Source organism: Danio rerio, chromosome 15 (genome assembly GCF_049306965.1).
Source record: "Danio rerio strain Tuebingen ecotype United States chromosome 15, GRCz12tu, whole genome shotgun sequence".
In the NCBI taxonomy this organism is placed as follows: domain Eukaryota; kingdom Metazoa; phylum Chordata; class Actinopteri; order Cypriniformes; family Danionidae; genus Danio; species Danio rerio.
In genome coordinates this window covers 36,064,373-36,084,628 of record NC_133190.1, presented here as the reverse complement: position 1 = coordinate 36,084,628, position 20,256 = coordinate 36,064,373, and the positions used below count along the sequence as shown (strand labels likewise).

The 20,256-nt window shown below is 38.7% G+C and overlaps 1 protein-coding gene across 12 annotated transcripts in view; it reads left to right on the top strand.

Annotated features, from left to right (window-relative positions):
* Window positions 1–5,730: 5,730 nt before the first annotated feature.
* Window positions 5,731–20,256, top strand: part of nbeab (neurobeachin b) — a 770,985-nt gene continuing 756,459 nt past the window's right edge. For all 12 annotated transcript variants that reach the window (XR_012390920.1, XR_012390919.1, XM_073923810.1 and 9 more), the window contains exon 1: window positions 5,731–6,252. Coding sequence is in view for 10 of the 12 variants with exons in the window: in XM_073923810.1 (XP_073779911.1) it covers window positions 5,983–6,252 (270 nt within the window). In the remaining 2 variants the exon portion in view is untranslated. The remainder of the gene's footprint in view (window positions 6,253–20,256) is intronic.

Sequence of the window (20,256 nt, the reverse complement as noted above, 5' to 3'; positions counted from 1 at the left end):
TATTAACTTGTACTTGTTAATCTGGCTGATCTCATGAACCGATCACAAGTGTTTTTGTTTATGAGTTTACATGCAGAGGAAGACAGATGTGCTCCCCCATATATGACACATCAGCAACGCGAAAACACGTGAGAAGGTAAATGATGGGTGAGCAATCGATGGGCTCACAACACATGTGGTAAAATATATAGACTTTTTTTTATAATTTATAGAACTAAAGAAGTAAGGGATATAAAGGTTTGCATTTTAACATCTTGTGCATCAAATATGCACTCCAAAGTTTTCTTGATTGAGACATGTTGAATTCTTCTTCCATTATTTGCAATGTTTTCCTTAACGTTTTTTATCTGTTTAATATTATTTTCTCTAAAGCTGCTTCTGACCATGACATGTTCACACTAACTGGTTATGAATGACATGTTTAGGGGAATATTCAACATTCTTCCTTTATTCTCTTGGGTCAGGAGAGATCTACACTTAAGTAGCATACTTGAGAAAATGTGCTTTATGCATTATAAAGCTTGAAGCATCAGAATCGGTACTCGGTTTCAACCGATCACCATCACAAGGAGATGGCACTTGGTATCGGCAGCAAACATCCGGATCGGAGTATCCCTAAATATAACTAAGTACATCATCATGCATAAGTTTGAGGTCTGTGTAATAAAAAAAATATTTTATTCGGAAATGGTGCATTATATTGATCATATGTAATTATTTATGTATTAATTACTTAATTAATTTTTTTATATGTAACATTAATACTTACACTCTTTAATAATACAGTAAACCATTAAGTAAAATGACAGCAGGCAATATTTCAACATTAATATTACAACATTATTTCTAAACAAATCAGAATATTTGAATAGTTTGTGAATTGTCATGTGAAATATTTTCAAATTAAACACTATTCCTTTAAATGGCATCATCATTATCATCATCATCATCATTAATATTATTATTAATATTCTTCAAAAACAATTTTACAAATGTTCATTTTCACAAGCTACAGAATAATACTCTGCCTCAGTTACAATGAACTGAGTGACACAACAGTTCTGTCTGGTTCTTGAATCCAATTTGCTGAGCCATCCAGCCTCTTTACCCTTTACCCTTATGTATTACTCTGCCCACATACAGCAACAAGCAGAGGACACTACAGTTTGACAAATATTTCTGCTGTTGGACATAATAATCTATTTTAGAGGCTTTTTTAGTCAAGAATAGTTGTTTAGATGGAAACCTTGCAGTTAATTTATAAGGATAGTGCCTATTTTGAAATATTTATAATTTCTGAGAGACACTGTTGTTAAGCGGGTCGCACACCAGAAGCGCCGCTCGGCGCCGCGACACGGCGCGTACATGACAGTTTAAAGTATCACACACCAGACGCGCACATTCGAATGATATTTAACATGAAACTAATCAGATGGCGCTCTGTGGCGCGGCTGAAAAATGAACAGCGTCCTGAGCCGTCGCCGGGCGCCGCCGACAGCCGCCGACTTGCGGCGCCGGTGTGTGTATCCTGATAGAAACCTATGTTTAGAATTCTAAAATACATGGCGCTGCGTGGCGCTGCGCGGCGCGCCGCCGAGCGGCGCTTCTGGTGTGCGACCTGCTTTAGCCTGTTATTGTGCAGGCCAAAGATAAAAGTTGTCCATCCACAAGATGGCGACAGAGATGCATAAAAAGCCCTTATAGAAGAGGAAAATCCCAGCGTAATTTTAAACACAGCTTATCAAATCATTATAAAAATGGTTACTGACTTTCTAAGTCGATCGATTTCTTTTGTATGTTGTAGTGCTGTATTTATACCATAGTATTTGTAGAGTGAGTGTGAGATGGGACTCCTCTTAAAGTCTTAAAACCGGAGATGGCAATCTGTATCTAATGAGTCTCCTGTAGTGATTGCTTTGACTTTTTTGGGGTTAATTATTGTGATCTCCCTATTACAACAGAGAAATACTGGGAAACAATGACTGTAAAAAATAAACTGGGAAATCTCTCTAGACTGAGATGGCAAAATCACCTGTTTTGTCATCACTTTAGACATTATGCTAGAGAATCAAACACTAGCTCTAAAATGACCTTGGTAAAGTAGCAACTGTTCCTGCTGTTCTGACGTCAGTTGCAGATGTGAATGAATGGCGGAAGAAAGTAGTTCTTGCAAAAGGATTTTTAAACTATCCGTGTTTAATTTTCGTTTTTATACACAATTATGCCGTCAAACTGTTATGTAAACTCAATATCACACTCGTAGCAGTGCGATGTGTCTATATCCTCACTGGTGGGACACTAACCTGCCAACGCTTGCCTCCCCCCAGTGCTGGTCGCATTACACTGCTTCTTGTGTGATATTGCTCATACATTTATTTATTAATATTTTATTACTTATTTTGTTCTAGTAGTCTTCAATAACATTTACTTAGCAAACCTGTAGTACAGAAAGTAATCCACAGCTTTTTAAAATGTCTTAAAGTTGAAGTTCTTCTATTATCCACTAGATGTCAGTGTTTATTCATGATCAAGCCTTCTTCTCGATCACTGCCAGATTTTAATGGTAAACATTAAAAACATACCAAAAAAATTGTCTTTAAAGCTGCTTTATTTCAACAAATAACCCAGCTTGTTTACCATGTTTGATATCTAAATGCTTCAGCACCAAATGTGTCTAGATGTTGGAATGGGAAACAACGCCACAAACAAAAAGGATGAATTTTTAATGCTTGTTTAAATAATAATAGAGTGCATTGATTTCACCAAGTGAACTTTGAACAACACTTTGTTGCTGCAAATACATGTAGATGGTTTAATAAACATCTGACAGCATTATAAATGGACGCAGACACAACATTCAAAGATCAAAGATCATGTGGTGGTTTTAAATAGAGGACCAAAAAATAAATAAAAATACATCCATCAGATATCAGATATTTGACCTCTGTCATTTAGTCGATGTGTGGTTTATCGAGCACCAGACTGACAGAATAATAAAAACAGTTTTTGAAACGACACCTACAGTATACAAACCACTTTGATGCCATTAAATAACAAACAAACTAAAGAATGCCCATGTTTTTTATTCTGGGAAACACAACATCTCATGTTTATTATGCGGTGCACTGTCTGTTCATTCACATCAGAAATGAGCCAGGTCGACCATCTGTCACATTTACTCTAAAAGTTTAATAACGTTATTAAAATCCTTGTGATGCAGTCAGACTTTTGCATAAAGTGTGAAACTCTGTCTGATGAGGTTGTGAATGTTACAGTCACAGTCCAAATGACAATGGCACCTTTGAGATTTTGAGCCGTCTTCACATATATAATTCAAAAGTTCAGTGTGGTTTGCGGAAATGTCACGGTTATTAAATGTATTGATTGCGCCATCAATACTTATTATTTAGCAGATTTATTTTGTGCATCTGTGTGTAGCGATGGCCTCTGATATGTGAGTAAAATGACAGACATTATCGCAAAACACAGATGCAGATAGGAAGTAAATAATACATAGGATACATATGCAACTTGCATTTTATATTTATATTTATTTTTTTACATTTAGAGTGGCTAAATTGGCTAATGTAAACTCATATTTATTCATTCATTGTCTTTTCAGCTTAGTCTCTCTGCCAACTTATCCAGCATATGTTTTTTTGCCTCTCCAGCTGCAACCCATCACTGGGAAACACCCATACATTCTCATTCACACACATACACTGTGGACAAGTTAGTTTATCCAATTCACCTAAAGCGCATGTCTTTGGACTTATGGGGGAAATCGGAGCACTCGGTGAAAACTCATGCAAACACGGGGAGAACAAACTCCAGACAGGGGCTGAGGCTCGAACCAGCGACCTTCTTGCTGTGAGGCGACAGTGCCACCCAATGCGCCACTGTGCTGCCCGTAGGCTCTTATATATATATTTTTCAATACTTTGTTTATAGAATAAAAAAAATTTGCACAAAACCGAAAAACAAAGTCAACAACAACAAAAAACAACAAACATATAAACAGACACCCCTAACAGCTAACAGTTCCTCAAACTTCAGTGCTCAAGTGTCATACAAATGCACAGCAAGTGTATGTATAGGCTGCATACACAACACCAATACAGTATTAACAAATAAATAAAAATGTAAAAAGAACAATATAAAAAGATATATGATACAAAGTGAACCATTCAATTTCTTGTTTTTATTGAAACTGAACTACAGTGTGATATAACAAATTTTCTGTGTAATCAGTGAATATTATTTTTTGAATTTATTTTTTTAACTAGGCCTAGTCTAGATGAAATGTAAACTAGTAAGCCTATATGTTGCCAATGGTGCCACAAAACTAACAAAAATTATTTGATTGGTAAATTTCATGATTCTTTAAAACATTTAATTAAATTAAAGTCCACATGGAGCAGAAGTTGTTGCAGACTTTTATTTCAGTATATTTATGTATTTCAGATTGAAACTGGATTTAACATTTTTCACTTGCAGCAAACTACAGGTTGTGGCCCTTTTTTATTTACTTATTTATTAATTTTTTTAAAGCCCAAATACTGTGTATATTGATCTTATTCTTCAATGTGGAAGTACGGCCGTTTTTGCGATTGCTTAGAACTTCCGACTAAGCTCCCTATGGAAAAAATGACTAGGATTATTAATCGCAGAAAACGGTCAGACTTGCTTTACAAAAAAGTGTTTGCATGATTATACAAACAAAGCACAATCATATAATAAGAATATGTCAGTTAGCAACATCAAGCAGCAGAACGAGCTGTTTTTGAATGAAAAGTGAATGAGACCGAAAGTCTCGAGCCCAAAAGATTCAAATGGCTGTGCCCACTCATACGCGAAGAATAAGGTGAATAATACAACCATGGGCAACATGATGGCGCAGTGAGTGGCACGATCACCTCACAGCAAGAAGGTCGCTGGTTCGAGCCTCGGCTGGGTCAGTTGGCATTTCTCTGTGGAGTTTGCATGTTCTCCCTCTGTTTGTGTGGGTTTCCTCCAGAGTCCAAAAATATGTGGTACAGGTGAATTGAGTAGGCTAAATTGTCCATAGTGTATGAGTGTAAATGAGTGTGTATGGATGTTTTCCAGTGATGGGTTACGGTTGGAAGGGCATCCGCTGTGTAAAACATATGCTGGATAAATTGGCGGTTCATTCCGCTGTGGCAACCCCAGATTAATAAAGGAACTAAGCCAAAAAGAAAATTAATAAATGAATGATACAAACATATTAACTAGCACAGATTAATTGTTCACCCTGAGATTTTGCACTAACAAAAAGCAAAACGAAAAACTTCTCTATCTATCTATATCTATCTATCTATCTATCTATCTATCTATCTATCTATCTATCTATCTATCTATCTATCTATCTATCTATCTATCTATCTATCTATCTATCTATCTATCTATCTATCTATCTATCTATCTAGAGAAATATTTAAAAATAACATATTTATTCTAAATGAGAACTGGTTCATGTTTGCTACGCCGTGATCTAAAAATCTACAGTGATTCACACTAGGTTGCATTTGCACCCCACGTTCACCTGTCAGATCGGCAGGGATCCATCTATAATCTATTATATCTTCCCTTCGCCTCGTGCACTGTAGGTGCAGACAGGACGCACACTGCAGCCTCCGGTAGTCTACTGCACATAGAGGGCGTTTTCCCAGCATGACAAACATTTGATCGGTACACCCAGCTGGGTAATGCAAACCCACATACTACACCACTGAACACAAATCAGAGAGAGGAGAGGAGCAGGAGCTCAAGTACAGAGCGGAGCATCAGAGTACTGTCAACCTGCCACATGCGTTTGGACTCCAACCGGTGGATATTTAATCACTGTTTTTTTAGATCTTTTCGCTTAAAGAGTCTATAAATATACCGTCGAACTCAAATTGACTGAACCACCTGCTGTTCTTAATGATACAGCGTTGTTTTTAAACACCGCGGCTGATCGATATGGCGAGCGTTCTGCCGGTGGCCACGCCGGGCGACAGAGCACCTCCTCCCGGCTACAGGCAGCACGGAGCTGCCGTCACCGCCGCTACAAGCTCCGGTACCAGCGACATAATGATGATGTCTTGCTCCGGCTCGGTGGTGCTACCAGCCGGGATGATAAACCCTTCGGTTCCCATTCGGAATATCAAGACGAAATTCGCAGTGCTCATCGGTCTCATTCAAGTCGGCGAGGTCAGCAATAGAGATATAGTGGAAACAGTGCTGAATCTGGTAAGTGAGACTTCTATGGTTGTGTTTCTAAACCTGCTGAACTCGCTAACTGCTAGATAGTGTTTTTGAACGGTCTGCTGGACTCTTTGGTTTGTTGTTGAGACGGAGTTTCGGGGGTCACATTGTTTGTACCCCAATGAATGAATGGTGGTGTGATATTGTAGCACAGACTGAGTGTAGGATGATGCCTCTGCCCTTATGTTCTCATTAGAGTCGTTGACATATGGCAACGTGTCTGTCATGCTTTTTAACAGAAACCAAGCAGGTGTCTACTATAGTTTACATGCTACCTGTAGTATGGTACATTGCAGAATTCAGTAAAACACCTACATATTCAGGATGGGACTTTGTTTTGAACTTTGTGTCAATGAGTTCAAAACTAGATTATATTTAAAATGCAATATTTGGAAGTAAATGTTTACATTTGAATGGCTTATGTTTTTTTTTGTTTGCATAATTGTGATTATATTGTAATATATTGTATTTAAACAAATTAATAAACCAATTAGGCAGGGTGTTGAGATATGTTTGACTAATCAAAATGATAAAGCTTAACGTTCTGCAAACAAAATAAATAAACAATATTAATAAATATGGCAAGTCATTTCCAACATCTGTAAATCTGTACACAATATATGTGTGAGAGATTCAAGAGTTTCTCACTTTATGAAATGCTTTGAGCAGCATGCAAACCTGAAAAAGTAACTGAAAATGACCTTTTTTGGAACTTTCTCTTCAAATACTTTTCTTTTATATATTCATTATTAAATGCTATCATGGAATTGATTTTATGTACTTAGTGTCAAACGTGTAAGCTTCCTGAAATATTTCGTCATGCATGAAGTGTGTGTGTGTGTGTGTGTGTGTGTGTTTTGTGGTATTATCCTGCAATGTTGGACACTGAAAAGCTGTGTAAAACCTAAGTGGCACACTTGTTTAGTTAATGTACTTTAGTCTTTTGTTAATAGTCTATTTGCTGACTGTGTTCGAACACCCTAGACCCCAGGGTGTTCGGTCAAACATTAATTATCTGTTAACTCTAGCATTGCAAACATTTAGTACTTGTTGTGATTCTGAGGTCATAGCCTGAGTAATGAGCCATCAAGCAACCAACCGACCAACCGAATAAAGACATTTCTCCTCCTTGGTGTGACTTTTCACTAAACTTGATGGATCTGCAGAGTTTGATGTGTTGTCCTGAGGAATGTGTGGCTCATCCGGGACAGTAGAGCTCAGCATCAGGTGCAGGTTTAGTGACTGTTGTCTGTCTCCCACAATAGCAGCTCACGGTGAGTGGAGGAGATGATGCTGACAGCATTTAGACAACAGGTGTGTTCTTCAGCTCACAGGTGTTGCTGTTTACGGCGCGCCAGGGTGCATTTCTGATTTGACAGTGGATCCAGTAATTACTGGCCCTCCTTTAACCATCATTTGTGAAAGTGTCCTCACACATCGACAACATCTATTTTCATATACCGAAACAACACTGTTCAGTCATCAGTTGTTGAAAGAGAGAGATTTTCTGTTTGATTTTTACAAATACTTTTATTCACAAAATATTGTTTCAGCATCGCTATCGCAATGTGTGTGTCTGCAATAGACACATCGCATGATATGCAAAGTTGAGTTGGGATTATAGTTGATCAGAAAAAGGAATTGTCTGTAGACCCCCGACACAGGATTGTCTCGAGGCACAAAGCTGGAGAAGGTTACAGAAAAAGTTCTGCTGCTCTGAAAGTTCCTGAGTGATCGTGGGAGAAGGGCCTTAGTCAGGGTGGTGATCAGTAACCCGATGGTCACTCTGTGGAGAGGATAGAACCTTACAGAAAGACAACCATCTCTAGGCTTGTACTTCTAATTAAAAGTCAGAATTGTGTTATAATCTCTCAGTACAAACATCAAATATAATAATAGTTAAAGCTGCAAGCAGCGATGAAAGGGTTTCTCACCCGGGCTCATCACTGCCTGGCGGCCTTGGGATGACAGAAAACTTTTTTGTGTGTATTGGCATGTTTGATGTGTGTGGCAATTTTCGTATGTGTGGATGAAACGTACTGTAGCTTAGGGGCCACTTTGTCAAAAGTGCATAGGTGGCGCTGTCGAGCCATTTTGCCGTACCCACTTCCAAACCCTATAACAAATGTACATTTTTAACACTTTTGATGTGTGTCCAAAGTTTTATGAGTTTTCAGGCATGTTTAGACCATCAAAAATGCAATAAGCACCGCCGGTGCTCGGTCCCTAATAATAATAATTTGTCATGTTAAATTGGATATTAACTCAGATTTGTTAAATATAAACCAGGTGTTGGTCAATTTAAAAGTTTTTAACAGAGGTTTTTAACAGAAATTGAAAGACAGAAGACGTTTGCATTTGCAAGAAGTTTTCATTAAGCTAAGACAAACCATCAGTTTTTATAAAACATGACTGACCAGATTAGACAAAATCCCATTACAAACGTAAAGAATCATTACATATTGCTTCTGTTGTAGTACACAGAAAGACTTTTTAAAAAAAATGTCTTTTTAATTGTGTTGTCAATTTGAGACCAAAACACTTATGACTGACCGGCGTATAATAGTTTAATGATGAACCTGATTAAATGTTTCATTTCATTCAAGCACTCAATTCATTCAACCCCTTTCTTTTTATTAGTTTATCATGTCAGAGACGCCACCTGTGAGATCCAGGCCAGTTCTCCAGTGTGCCAACCTTCTTTAACCTCTACATATCTGAACATTGATATTCACATTCTCATTGTTCCTGCTCCGGAGATTAATTAATTTAAATACCCATTCAGACGGGGATCAGACCAGCAGACGTGCTGCAGTCCTCGACATGTCACGACAAACGCATCATCCTGTGTGACTTGAAGAGTGTTCCGATACTTTAAATACGACCTTAAATGTCTCTGGAGTCACCGTGGAGTGATAAAACTGCTCACCGATGCTAATCTCACCTTTCATGATCCTAGAAAAGCAAACTCACAAGTCATGATGTGACTGTCAAAGTGCAGACAAAGATTTAGGTCCTAAAAATTGTCATAATGCTTTTTTACACTTTTAACTTCCTTTCATGCATAATGCTATGTATGTGCGTAAAATAGATCTCAGATGTTACAGAAAACAGTCACTGTGTCTATGTTTCCATCCACCTATTTTTATAAATATTTTGGGATGTTGCATAAATAAGTGCTTCAAGCTAATGCCAAGATGTACATATATTTTGGAAATTTGTATAAAAACGGATGCACAGGATACAGTTTTTTTATGATAAAGATTGCACACAAACCATTATGGAATTAAATTGACCAAATATGTTCCAGTATGGGCGAAGCAGTGGCGCAGTAGGTAGTGCTGTCGCCTCACAGCAAGAAGGTCGCTGGGTCGCTGGTTCGAGCCTCAGCTCAGTTGGTGTTTCTGTGTGGAGTTTGCATGTTCTCCCTGCTTTCGCGTGGGTTTCCTCCTGGTGCTCCGGTTTCCCCCACAGTCCAAAGACATGCGGTACAGGTGAATTGGGTAGGCTAAATTGTCCGTAGTTTATGAGTGTGTGTGTGAATGTTTCCCAGAGATGGGTTGCGACTGGAAGGGCATCTGCTGCATAAAAACTTGCTGGATAAGTTGGCGGTTCATTCCGCTGTGGCAACGCTAGATTAATAAAGGGACTAAGCCGACAAGAAAATGAATGAATGTTCCAATATGCACATCAAAAAAAAATCATGTGATTTTAGGTTTAACAAATTATGTGGCTAAGAAGGCATTAATGGTCAAGCAGCAGACAGACTAGATTGTAAGACATCTAAAATGTTGCTTTGGTCATTTTAAAATGCCTTCATCAAAATGGTTTTGTATAGCTTTCTTGAGCGACTGTGATCCCAAAGAGCATCTCGCGCCTCCAAAGTCCACCATGTGTTTGTTGCATTTCATCTTTTAAGGTGCAAGTAATTTATTATAGACCATTTCAATGTGGTGATGCCAATGGCCCATGAACATTTCCTGCATGTTGTCAAACTATTCTAATAACTGTAACAAGAGGCAATTCAATCATATCTCAACGTTAAAGCAGCTGTCGTAACGTTATTTATCAATATGTGGACCTTTTAGGATTCTCAGGAGCTGTGGAAATTAAAAATGTAAAACAGAAAATACGTTAGGACTATTGTTTTTGTTTATTGTCTTACTTTCTCCAGAAGAAAAAATATTATAGGAAATAATGTGAAAAATCCCTCGCTCTGTTAAGTGAAGTTTCATAAACTAATTTCAAGAGGAGCACGTGATATGATTGTGCACCGCTGGCCACTCATCCGTAATCAGTAATAATCCAATCAGAATGATCCTAGCTTAGTATAAATGGATCACTTTGTCCCCATTGCACTATCTTCATTTTGGAAGAATGCTTCCCGCTACAAACGCTCCAGCATTTAAACTACGCTTCAGCATCATTCAACCTTTTGGCATGGAAGAACAAACAATCAACAACAACAACTTCTCCAACCAGAACCCCGCTCTCCCCAAAACTCCAGCAGCTGCCTCGCCAGCAATCGAGCCAGAATCCCCGCAAGAAGCCGGCATATCAACTCTTCCATCTTCTACTTCATCTGCCCCTCACTACACAAGCCACAACTTCGTCTAAACTTATGACGCCGGCGATTTCAAGCCACCGGAGAGAAGCCGAACTCACAGATCACCTAACGTTAACGGTCCACTTTCGGTAACGTGCATGCTTTAAAGGGAAGTCTGAAGATCAGCGTGAATAGAACGCTTTAAATGAAGAACTCACCTCTCAGCCTCTCGCTGGTCAGCAGATCCATAACATTTCGACAGCTGAAATAGTTCGAAGGCAAATGACAAGGCAATCTAATCCATAAACATATGTCCACAACACCTTCATTCGTCGATATACATCCATGAAAAGGTGCACTGATATCCAAACCAGCCGCTGGTGAGAGTGGAGCCATACTTTCACGAATAAACATTGTAGCGATCTGATCTACAAAATGGCCGCCGGCCTTTGCACTCTGAACTCTTGACCGTGACTCCAAGGAGCCAATAGCTTAAAGGGAAAGTATCACCATCCAATGAGCTTCCAAAACTGGAGACGGTCCCGCCTTCTCTCCCGACAAATTCATGAATGGACTGCGTGCAGAGACTGAATCTGGCCAAATAATCATGTTGAGATTACAGACATGTTATTTATCATGGATGGAGTAAAGCCATGATAAACATTACATTCACACAGTTCCTATTAAGTGGCAACATCGTTTTTTAAGTATGATGTAGGCAGTTGATATATTTACATTTTATTAATAATTATATATACATGTATTAAAAAAAAAAAAAAAAAAAAAAAAAAATTTAAATTCTGAAATGAGTATTACCCAGCAAGTGATAGACAACCTACACATCAAGCAGTAACCCTTTTGTATCACGCCAATTGTGACTCTCATATCAATGCACCTGAACGTCAGTCAGTTTATAATGACAGTAAGAAAACAATTTCCTGCTCGACTGCAACAAACAAGAGGAGGACATTTCTGGCCATGGAGTAGCCTTTCATACTTATACTTTGTGTTAAATACATTCGAGTTTTAAAAAACTTTTATATCAGTAAGGGGTTTAAACTCCACTCCATCATCATCTCACCAGCTCTCCAAGAGGTTTCCTGGACTTCCAGCATAGAAACGCCCCACACACTCAGTTCTCCTTCTAATTACCACCCTGCAGGAGGACAAATGCCCACTTCTACAACCCTGGCACATTGTGACATTAAGTATTGGAACATGCATTAACAAAGGCGCTTCCATTCACAATCATCCATACACTTATGAAGACTCCTCCCACGAATATCAGAGTTCAAGACTGCCAGCTCCTGAAACTGCCCTCATTCAACCCATCACACTCTTCATCCATTCCTAATGCATTTACACTCTTCGCAAAGATACTTTCTGCCTATACAGCCCACACCCTTGATACCATATTCACATATCCCCCCCCCCCCCATTTACTCTTCATATCACTATTGACAATATTTAGCACTCATAACGCTCCAATGCTGACTATCATTTGTACTTCCGCTATAGCAGAGTTGCTCCGCCGAGCCTCATTCTCCTTCTGCACCCCCCCCCCCTCTTCTTCCCATTTATAGATGACACAACCGCCCTGTCACACGATTCTGATTTAAGAGATGCTTATAGCAGTTCTTTGCTCCACAGGTATTCCCCAGATCAACTCCCAGTCACTCTTACACAGGGTGTCTCCGGAGTATCAGAAGGTGTTGGGGGCTGATAAGTCAATATAGAGGAGTTTGAGGGCTTAAAGTATTAGAAAGTCTTAGATTCCTTTACAAGGTAATACATTTATTGTTGTACAAGGTATCATCATATGACTGTGTTCAAGCCGTGAATATCAGGATACTAGGTAGTTACGTAATCAGTAAAATTCTACTAAGGTTTGACAGCTAGCCGCTTGTTTACTGCAACACTATCAGTCTGCAGCTCTATAGGTGACAACCTGTCGAATCGGCTAGATTTTAATATACATGTGTCTGTATTCGAATGTTTAGTTGGATTCATTTGTTACATTTTAATATTTAGTAAATATTCCGTAAGATAAATCTCGCCAGCTTTTTTGATTGAAAATGGTGATAAGGTCTTTAAATGTGTGGGAAAAGTATTAAAGTGTGGAATTACTTCTCTTATTCCTGTATACTATGTTTCAGAATATGAGCAGCCATCACAGAAGTACAAAGGGCAGCAACAAATCCAGATCCTAGGAAGGTGGTCACCTGATGCCTTCAAGACATGCGTCCTAGCCACTGGCCCCCCAAAGAAGCCCAGATGTCTCTTGTCAGCCATAATCCCACATCCACTCAAGGGCGAGGGCATGACCCAGCCACCTTACCTTCTTCTTTTTCTTCCTTCTAGCCTGAGTAACACTCAGTTTCCTCCCCCAGCCACATAGATAATTGGAGTTTCATCCAAGCCCCCTGTCACCCCGCCACCCTGGCCGTTTCCGCTGGAGTCTTCACAGCCCCCTCCCATTTCCCGACTCCTGCCGGACCCCGCCCCCCCCTAAAGCTCTGACTTCCGCAGAAGTGTTACCCCGAGCTACGACCCCCGCAGGGGTCGTCTTACCGCCCCTTCCAGGCCTTAGCAATCTTTATTTATATATATATATATCTATATACACCTGTACAAAGATATATATTTATAATAGCGCTGTCACTCCCCCGCTCCATCTCCTAACGGAGTGTTCCTCGAGCACCTAACTTATCCCGTCACCCTCTAACAGGAGTCTTCACTGTCCAAATCCCCTTTCCCAGACTCCTGCTAGAGTAGGCCAGCTTGCCCTGTTCCCCGGGCGCCGACCCCCGCAGGGGTCAGTCACTGCCCCCCCCCAGGCCACTGAAACTCATTATATATGTATATCTATGGACTTTCGTTTATAGATATATATTTATATAGAGCGCTGTCACTCCCCGCTCCATCTCCAGTCGGAGTGTTCCACGAGCATCGACTCCAGCAAGAGTCTGGCCAAACTTGCCACTCACCCTCTAGCAGAAATCTCCACCGCCCAAATCACACTTCACGATTTCTGCTAGAGATGGCAAAATAAAAAATTGCTGCACCCAACTCCCGCAGCGCCCATTCTGACTCACAGAAGTCTCCTGATCACCCCCTCCAGGCCTTAGATTTTCCCATTATATATATATATATATTTATATACTCTCTCATATATACATATATATTTATATATAGCGCTGCCACTTCCCTGCTCTATCTCCGTTTGGAGTGTTCCTCGAGCATTTTTGACTCTTAATGAGCCAACCCCGCCCACCCCTTATGGCCCCCCTTCACTAGTCTCCACCCAACCCCCTCCCCCGCTCTGGCTTCCACAGGAGTCAGTTTCAAACTTTGCTCCAACTGGAGCCCCCTACTCTTTCTTCATTCCTTAATTACTATATCCAGCAGCCGGATATAGTAAAAACTTTCTAGCTTTTTGGGGGAAATTCTTTGAAATACTCGGCTGCTGTCCCGAGCTAGAGGCATTTTTTGGGGAGCGATCGAGACCTACCTGATCTCGGTTCTCCTGATATGCTTCTAGACCGGGCGGGAGCCCTGGGCTCAAATATCTCCGAGCTCAGGGTTCTCTCCCGGGACAGCATGCCAAACCTGCTATAAGTGCCAAGCATATCTAAGTGGGAACTCTTGAAGTGAAGTTTCATAAACTAATTTCGAGAGGAGCACGTGATATGATTGTGCACCGCTGGCCACTCATCCGTAATCAGTAATAATCCAATCAGAATGATCCTAGCTTAGTATAAATGGATCACTTTCTCCCCATTGCACTATCTTCATTTTGGAAGAATCCCCCCTTCCACCCCATCTCCTCCTTTTTCTCCCCTTCTAAAGGGGGAGCGATCGAGACCTACCTGATCTCGGTTCTCCTGATATGCTTCTAGACCGGGCGGGAGCCCTGGGCTCAAATATCTCCGAGCTCAGGGTTCTCTCCCGGGACAGCATGCCAAACCTGCTATAAGTGCCAAGCATATCTAAGTGGGAACTCTTGAAACATCATTTGGGAAATATTTGAAAAAGAAAAACAAAATCACAGGAGGGCTCATCATTTTGACTTCAACTGTACATTAGTAAAAAATGCATATAACGACCCCTTTGTCAAAACATCCTGCACGATTCATAGTTCCAGTGATTTTGTGAGTGTGTTAGCGGTGTTTTTCTGGTCAGAAGTGCAGTGTGTGAGCAGAATGGCTTACTTTGATATCTCGATTAGGAATTGATCGCTGGAGTCTCCAGTGTGCAGTGACTCAGATGTGTAATGGAATTGATCCCGCTAGATTTACTTTCTCTGTTTTGACCGCTCTCACTCCACTTTATCCTGTTGTTAAATCAGATCCAGAGGAAGTTACTCTTTGTTTGTCACATTGTAGTTTTGCGGCACTTTAAATCTTGTGCGCCAGACTCTCTGAGAGACTTTGACAAAGCGGCTGTGTCACTTGGGAAGTGCTATGTGTCACGGGCGTTTCTTCTGTTGGACAGGGTGATGTGATCGAACAGGAAGAGGAAATAGGGCCATCATTCAACTAGGTGCGACAAGAGGTAGAGCTGAGAAACCAGATTTGGTCTAACTGAAGGATACTATTGGCTCCGTGTGTGAAATTTAAACCTAAGATACATTCAGAGCCTTTTTCTTCTCATCCAGGGAAGTTGCTTTTTGTTTCTTTGGGGTATTTTAAAACTCAGACCTGTGGGTGGTGAAATAGTGGCTGATAGGAAACCGAGAGCATTAACAATTGAAAATCTCCGACAAGAATTTCAAAAGCCTGTGGTAGAGAAACTTTTCAAAGCTGGATCTAGAAATGCTTTTTGTGTCATTTGTGTCAATCAAGCCGGCCGGTTTCCACATTTTAATAGGGAGTTTCAATAAAATAGTTAAGCTTTAATAAGTTTATAAATTTGTAGTAGTTTATAATTATAGAATACTTTATAATTATTTATAATAACTATAAGTTTATTTATTTTATTCATTTTTAGGAATGTCTAAAATATCTAGAAAATGTTTCATTCACTTTTCCTTTAGGTGTAGCTTGTTGGAACACTGAATTTTGAAGTAAAAACACCACATAGAGAAAAGAGCATTAGCATTATTTTACTTTTTACATGCAAAGTGATTTAAAACAAAATGTATACCAAAATGCCACTTTAGGTACACCTCACTAGGACTGGGTTGAACCCACTTTTGCCTTCAGAACTGCCTTTATCCTTCGTGGCATAGATTTAACAAGGTACTCCTCAGAGATTTTGGTCCATATTGACATGATAGCATCACGCAGTTGTGCAGATTTGTCAGCTGCACATCCATGATGCAAACCTCCTGTTCCGCCACAACCAAAAGGTGCTCTATTGGATTGAGATCTGGTGACTGTGCAGGCCATTTGAGTACAGTGAGCTTATTGTCATGTTCAAGAAACCAATCTGACATGATTCACACTTTATGACAGCGCGTTATCCTGCTGGAAGTAGCAATCAGAAGATGGGTACACTGTGGTTATAAAGTGATGGACATGGTCAGCAACTATTCTCAGGTTGACACGATGCTCAATTGGTACTAATGGGCCCAAAGTGTGCCAAGAAAATATCCCTCCACATCATTACACCACCACCACCAGCCTGAAATGATTAATACATGGCACGATGGATTCATGATTTCATGTTGTTGAAACCAAATTCTGACCCTACCATTTGAATATTGAATGCTGTTCAGAGATGCTCTTCTGCATACCTCAGTTGTAACGAGTGATTATTTGAGTTACTGTTGCCTTTCTAACAGCTAGAACCAGTCTGGTCATTCTTCTCTGACCTCTGGCATCAACAAGGGATTTGCACCCACAGAACTCTCACTCACTGCATATTTTCTCTTTTTCGGACCATTCTCTGTAAACCCTAGAGATGGTTGTGCATGAAAACTCCAGTAGATCAGCAGTTTCTGAAATACTCAGACCAGCCCGTCTGGCATTATTAACAAAGTTCAAAGTCACTTAAATCACCTTTCTTTGAACTGCAGCATATCGTCTTGATCATGTCTACATTCCTAAATGCATTGAGTTGCTGCCATGTGATTGGCTGATTTTCAACTTGCGTCAACAAGAAGTTGGATAGGTGTGTACCTAATAAAGTGGCCGGTGAGTATACTTAATGAAATCGTTATCAAAATCAATGGTAAAAATGTTGGAGATGCCTATTTAAATTGCGCTGCAGTGACACTTTTTCTGGGTTATAAAACATTTTAATATTTTAATTGTATTACTTTAAGTAACACTTAAATTTCTTTTAAAACATTTCTGTTTAAATGTAATAATTTTCTTTAATTTATACTGTAAATATTTTTGCCAGTATTTTAAATAAAGATCATTGCCATTTCTTTGTAATTTGGTGTAAAATTTACAAGCATTTTTACACTGCTTCTATATTCGTTTCCAGAGCAATTTTAGTACTTTAGTAAGGTTTTATATAATTAACCGACATGCACAGGAGCATTTCCAGTTTTCTTTTTTTAGACTCCTAATCTTACATTTATTATTCTTATTATTCTTACATTTATTGCTTTTATTTCATCTTTATGTCACATTGTCACTTAACAAAAGTGATTTGAAAAACAAAACTATGTTGCTCAGGTATTCTGAGTGCCTATTCATCCCAAAAACAAACAAGATGAAAAAATCTGTTTCATTTAGTTACCCTCATGTCATTCAATCTATGTACAATGAAAGCTGTATGCACCATATTTATTGTGTGTTGTATGTACACAAAACAAAATCCTTCTTCATTCAGTTTGCATTGATGAAAGCATCATGCGTATCCATGTACTGTAGATGGCACTGCACTTTTCAATGTGCAAAAAGCAATAGCCAATGAAAGATGCAGTACATTGGTTTCACAAATGTATTGTCCAGTTAGTGTAACCTTTGTTTTTTTTTGTTTGTTTGTGTTTTTAAATATCCCTTGGGAAAGAGTCGGACAATAAATGGAGCAGAAAAACAAATATGTGTACAGAGCATTGTCTACTTCCAGAAGGTCTCGTTTTCCGCATAGAGACGGAAGCTGTTTTCAATATCTGTGATGTGTGGGTTATATTTGTTCATCGTGCTGTTTTTTTTTTATATACCTGCATGTTTTTTTTGTATTTTCAGCATTATAGTCAATTTCTCTCCTGCATTCTCAGAAATAAAAGTACAAACACTGTCACTGGGGTGGTTTCTTTTAAAAAGGTAGATTTTTGTACCTATAGAGTATATAGTGGTAACTTAAACCTACTTTTAGTACCTAAAAAGTACAGTAATGTACAGCACCAATCAGAATTACTGTAATATGTACATTTATGGTCAATTTAGGTACAAAAATCTACCTTTTAAAAAATTACCAGCCTAAAGTGACAGCATTTGTACCTTTATTTCTAGGTGTGTGTCCTGGAATACCCTAGAAATGTTTGCATTGCTACTAAAGTATACTATTTTATCAGCGAAGAGATAGAGATGTGATGTTTTTGTTTTGTTTTTTTGCACAAGCTGAATCATCCAGATGTATTTACCCCATTTTATACTTGTCTACTCATTCTAGGTTGTTGTTTTGTTGTGGAAAAGTGATGTTTGCTTGATGGTTGAACTCTTGGTGATACCCTGCTGTTCAACGGTCTTGTCTTGAAAGGTTATTTGGAGAACACGTTCACAAAACAAGATCTTAAAATCTCCAAATGAGCTTGTTTTGGCCAATCAAATTGTCCCCAGGGGGACAGTTCACCCAAAAATAGAAATTTACTCAGCGTTTATTCACCTTGAGTGGTTCAAACCTCTATGGCCAAAGCCATAAGCAATCGTTTGTTTGTTTGTTTGTTTGATTGTTTTTGGAGCCAAAAACAATCAAACACACAAACTAATAAATCAAATTACACTCAAAAAACAGTTCATGTATTTAGGTAAGTGCTTTGCACATACTGTATATACTTTAGTTGGGCGGGCCACCCAGGTATATTAATCAATAGTATCTGGATGCAGCCTTTATGATGCAAGCTGAGACTGCATCACTCAGCGATGCAATATCATACTCAAGGCACTCAATGTAGTGAGTGACATCACTGTGACGGGTAGGGTTAGGTGAGCCCATTTAAAAGCATTAGATGCAGCTCAGATTGCACTGCACCGAGTCTGCAGCCAGACACCTCTCATATTAATGGCCGCCCAAGCATATTTGGTGACATTTCTTTTTTTTATTATTATCATCTTTTTACACTTTTTTTTGTATCTCCCCAATAGTCAAACATCCACAATCAATTAACTAGTGGAAAATCTCCTCTCCCCATTTAGGTTTCCTGCATCTCGTTGTGTGTGCACAAGTCCCGTAGACTTCCACAGACAATCTCATGTGCTCTGCAGAAACACAAATAGATGCGCCTTTTTGGGACTTAAAAATGCATCTGTCCGGGGTTTCTAAACCTTCCAAATTTAAAAAAAAATCTAAATACAGATAAAGGACTACACAGAAGACACCGGCGAAAAAAACACACTAAAAGCTAGTCTAACTCTGTTATAAATAAGATTGTTTTGTTTTTACTGTAATAAGTTTATTATAAAATGTAAAAAAAACACACTGTATTACTTAATGTAAAGCAATGCATTCCAGTCATTTTTAAATGTTATTAAATAAATTAGGAAATTACCCATGGCTTTATATTTACATTTAGCCCACTACCATCAATCAAGTTTGGTTTTTGGTCCTTCAAAAGAAAAGGTTTGGGCACCCCTGGTTTACTCAGAAGTCAATTCTGGAGCTAATCTAACAAAATAACTTGTAATAATGGTTCAGAAATTAGTAAACCAAATATATATGTTTGGGGAAAATATTAAATAACATTTTCAAAAATAGCAAAAATCAAGAGGACAAAAAATATATACAATTTTGTTGAAATGTAGTTTTGTAATATTTTAATATTAATTAATAGTAATATTTTGTACATGCTTTTAAATGTATAATCGTTCCATTTCTAAATATTTTTTGTGACTAAAGTATTATTTTAATAAATATATATGTTTAATAAATCTGTTTTGTTAAAATGCACCAATATATATTTAACATATTCACTGAGAATGGATAAAAATATTCACTGTATATCTACTTTTATTGGTGTTGACCCTGTTTTTTATCAGCCCATGAACAATATAAACGGAGTTTTTAAAATAATTTTTAAAATTCTGTTTAATAGAAGCATATAGATTTTAAACAGGGGTGAGTAACTAACTTTTTGGGGGTCTGGGGGGCAAACTATTTGTTCGAAATAAGCTTTGATCTTCAGCAATAAGACATCTTTTTGTTTTCTTCGTTACGAGCAATAATGAGCTTGAAGGTTAATGTTACTGCCTCCAATTCCAGCAGTCTGATTTCACACAAAGCTTTTCAGAGGCCTAATTGACAACAAATATCCATCATTTCCGCCG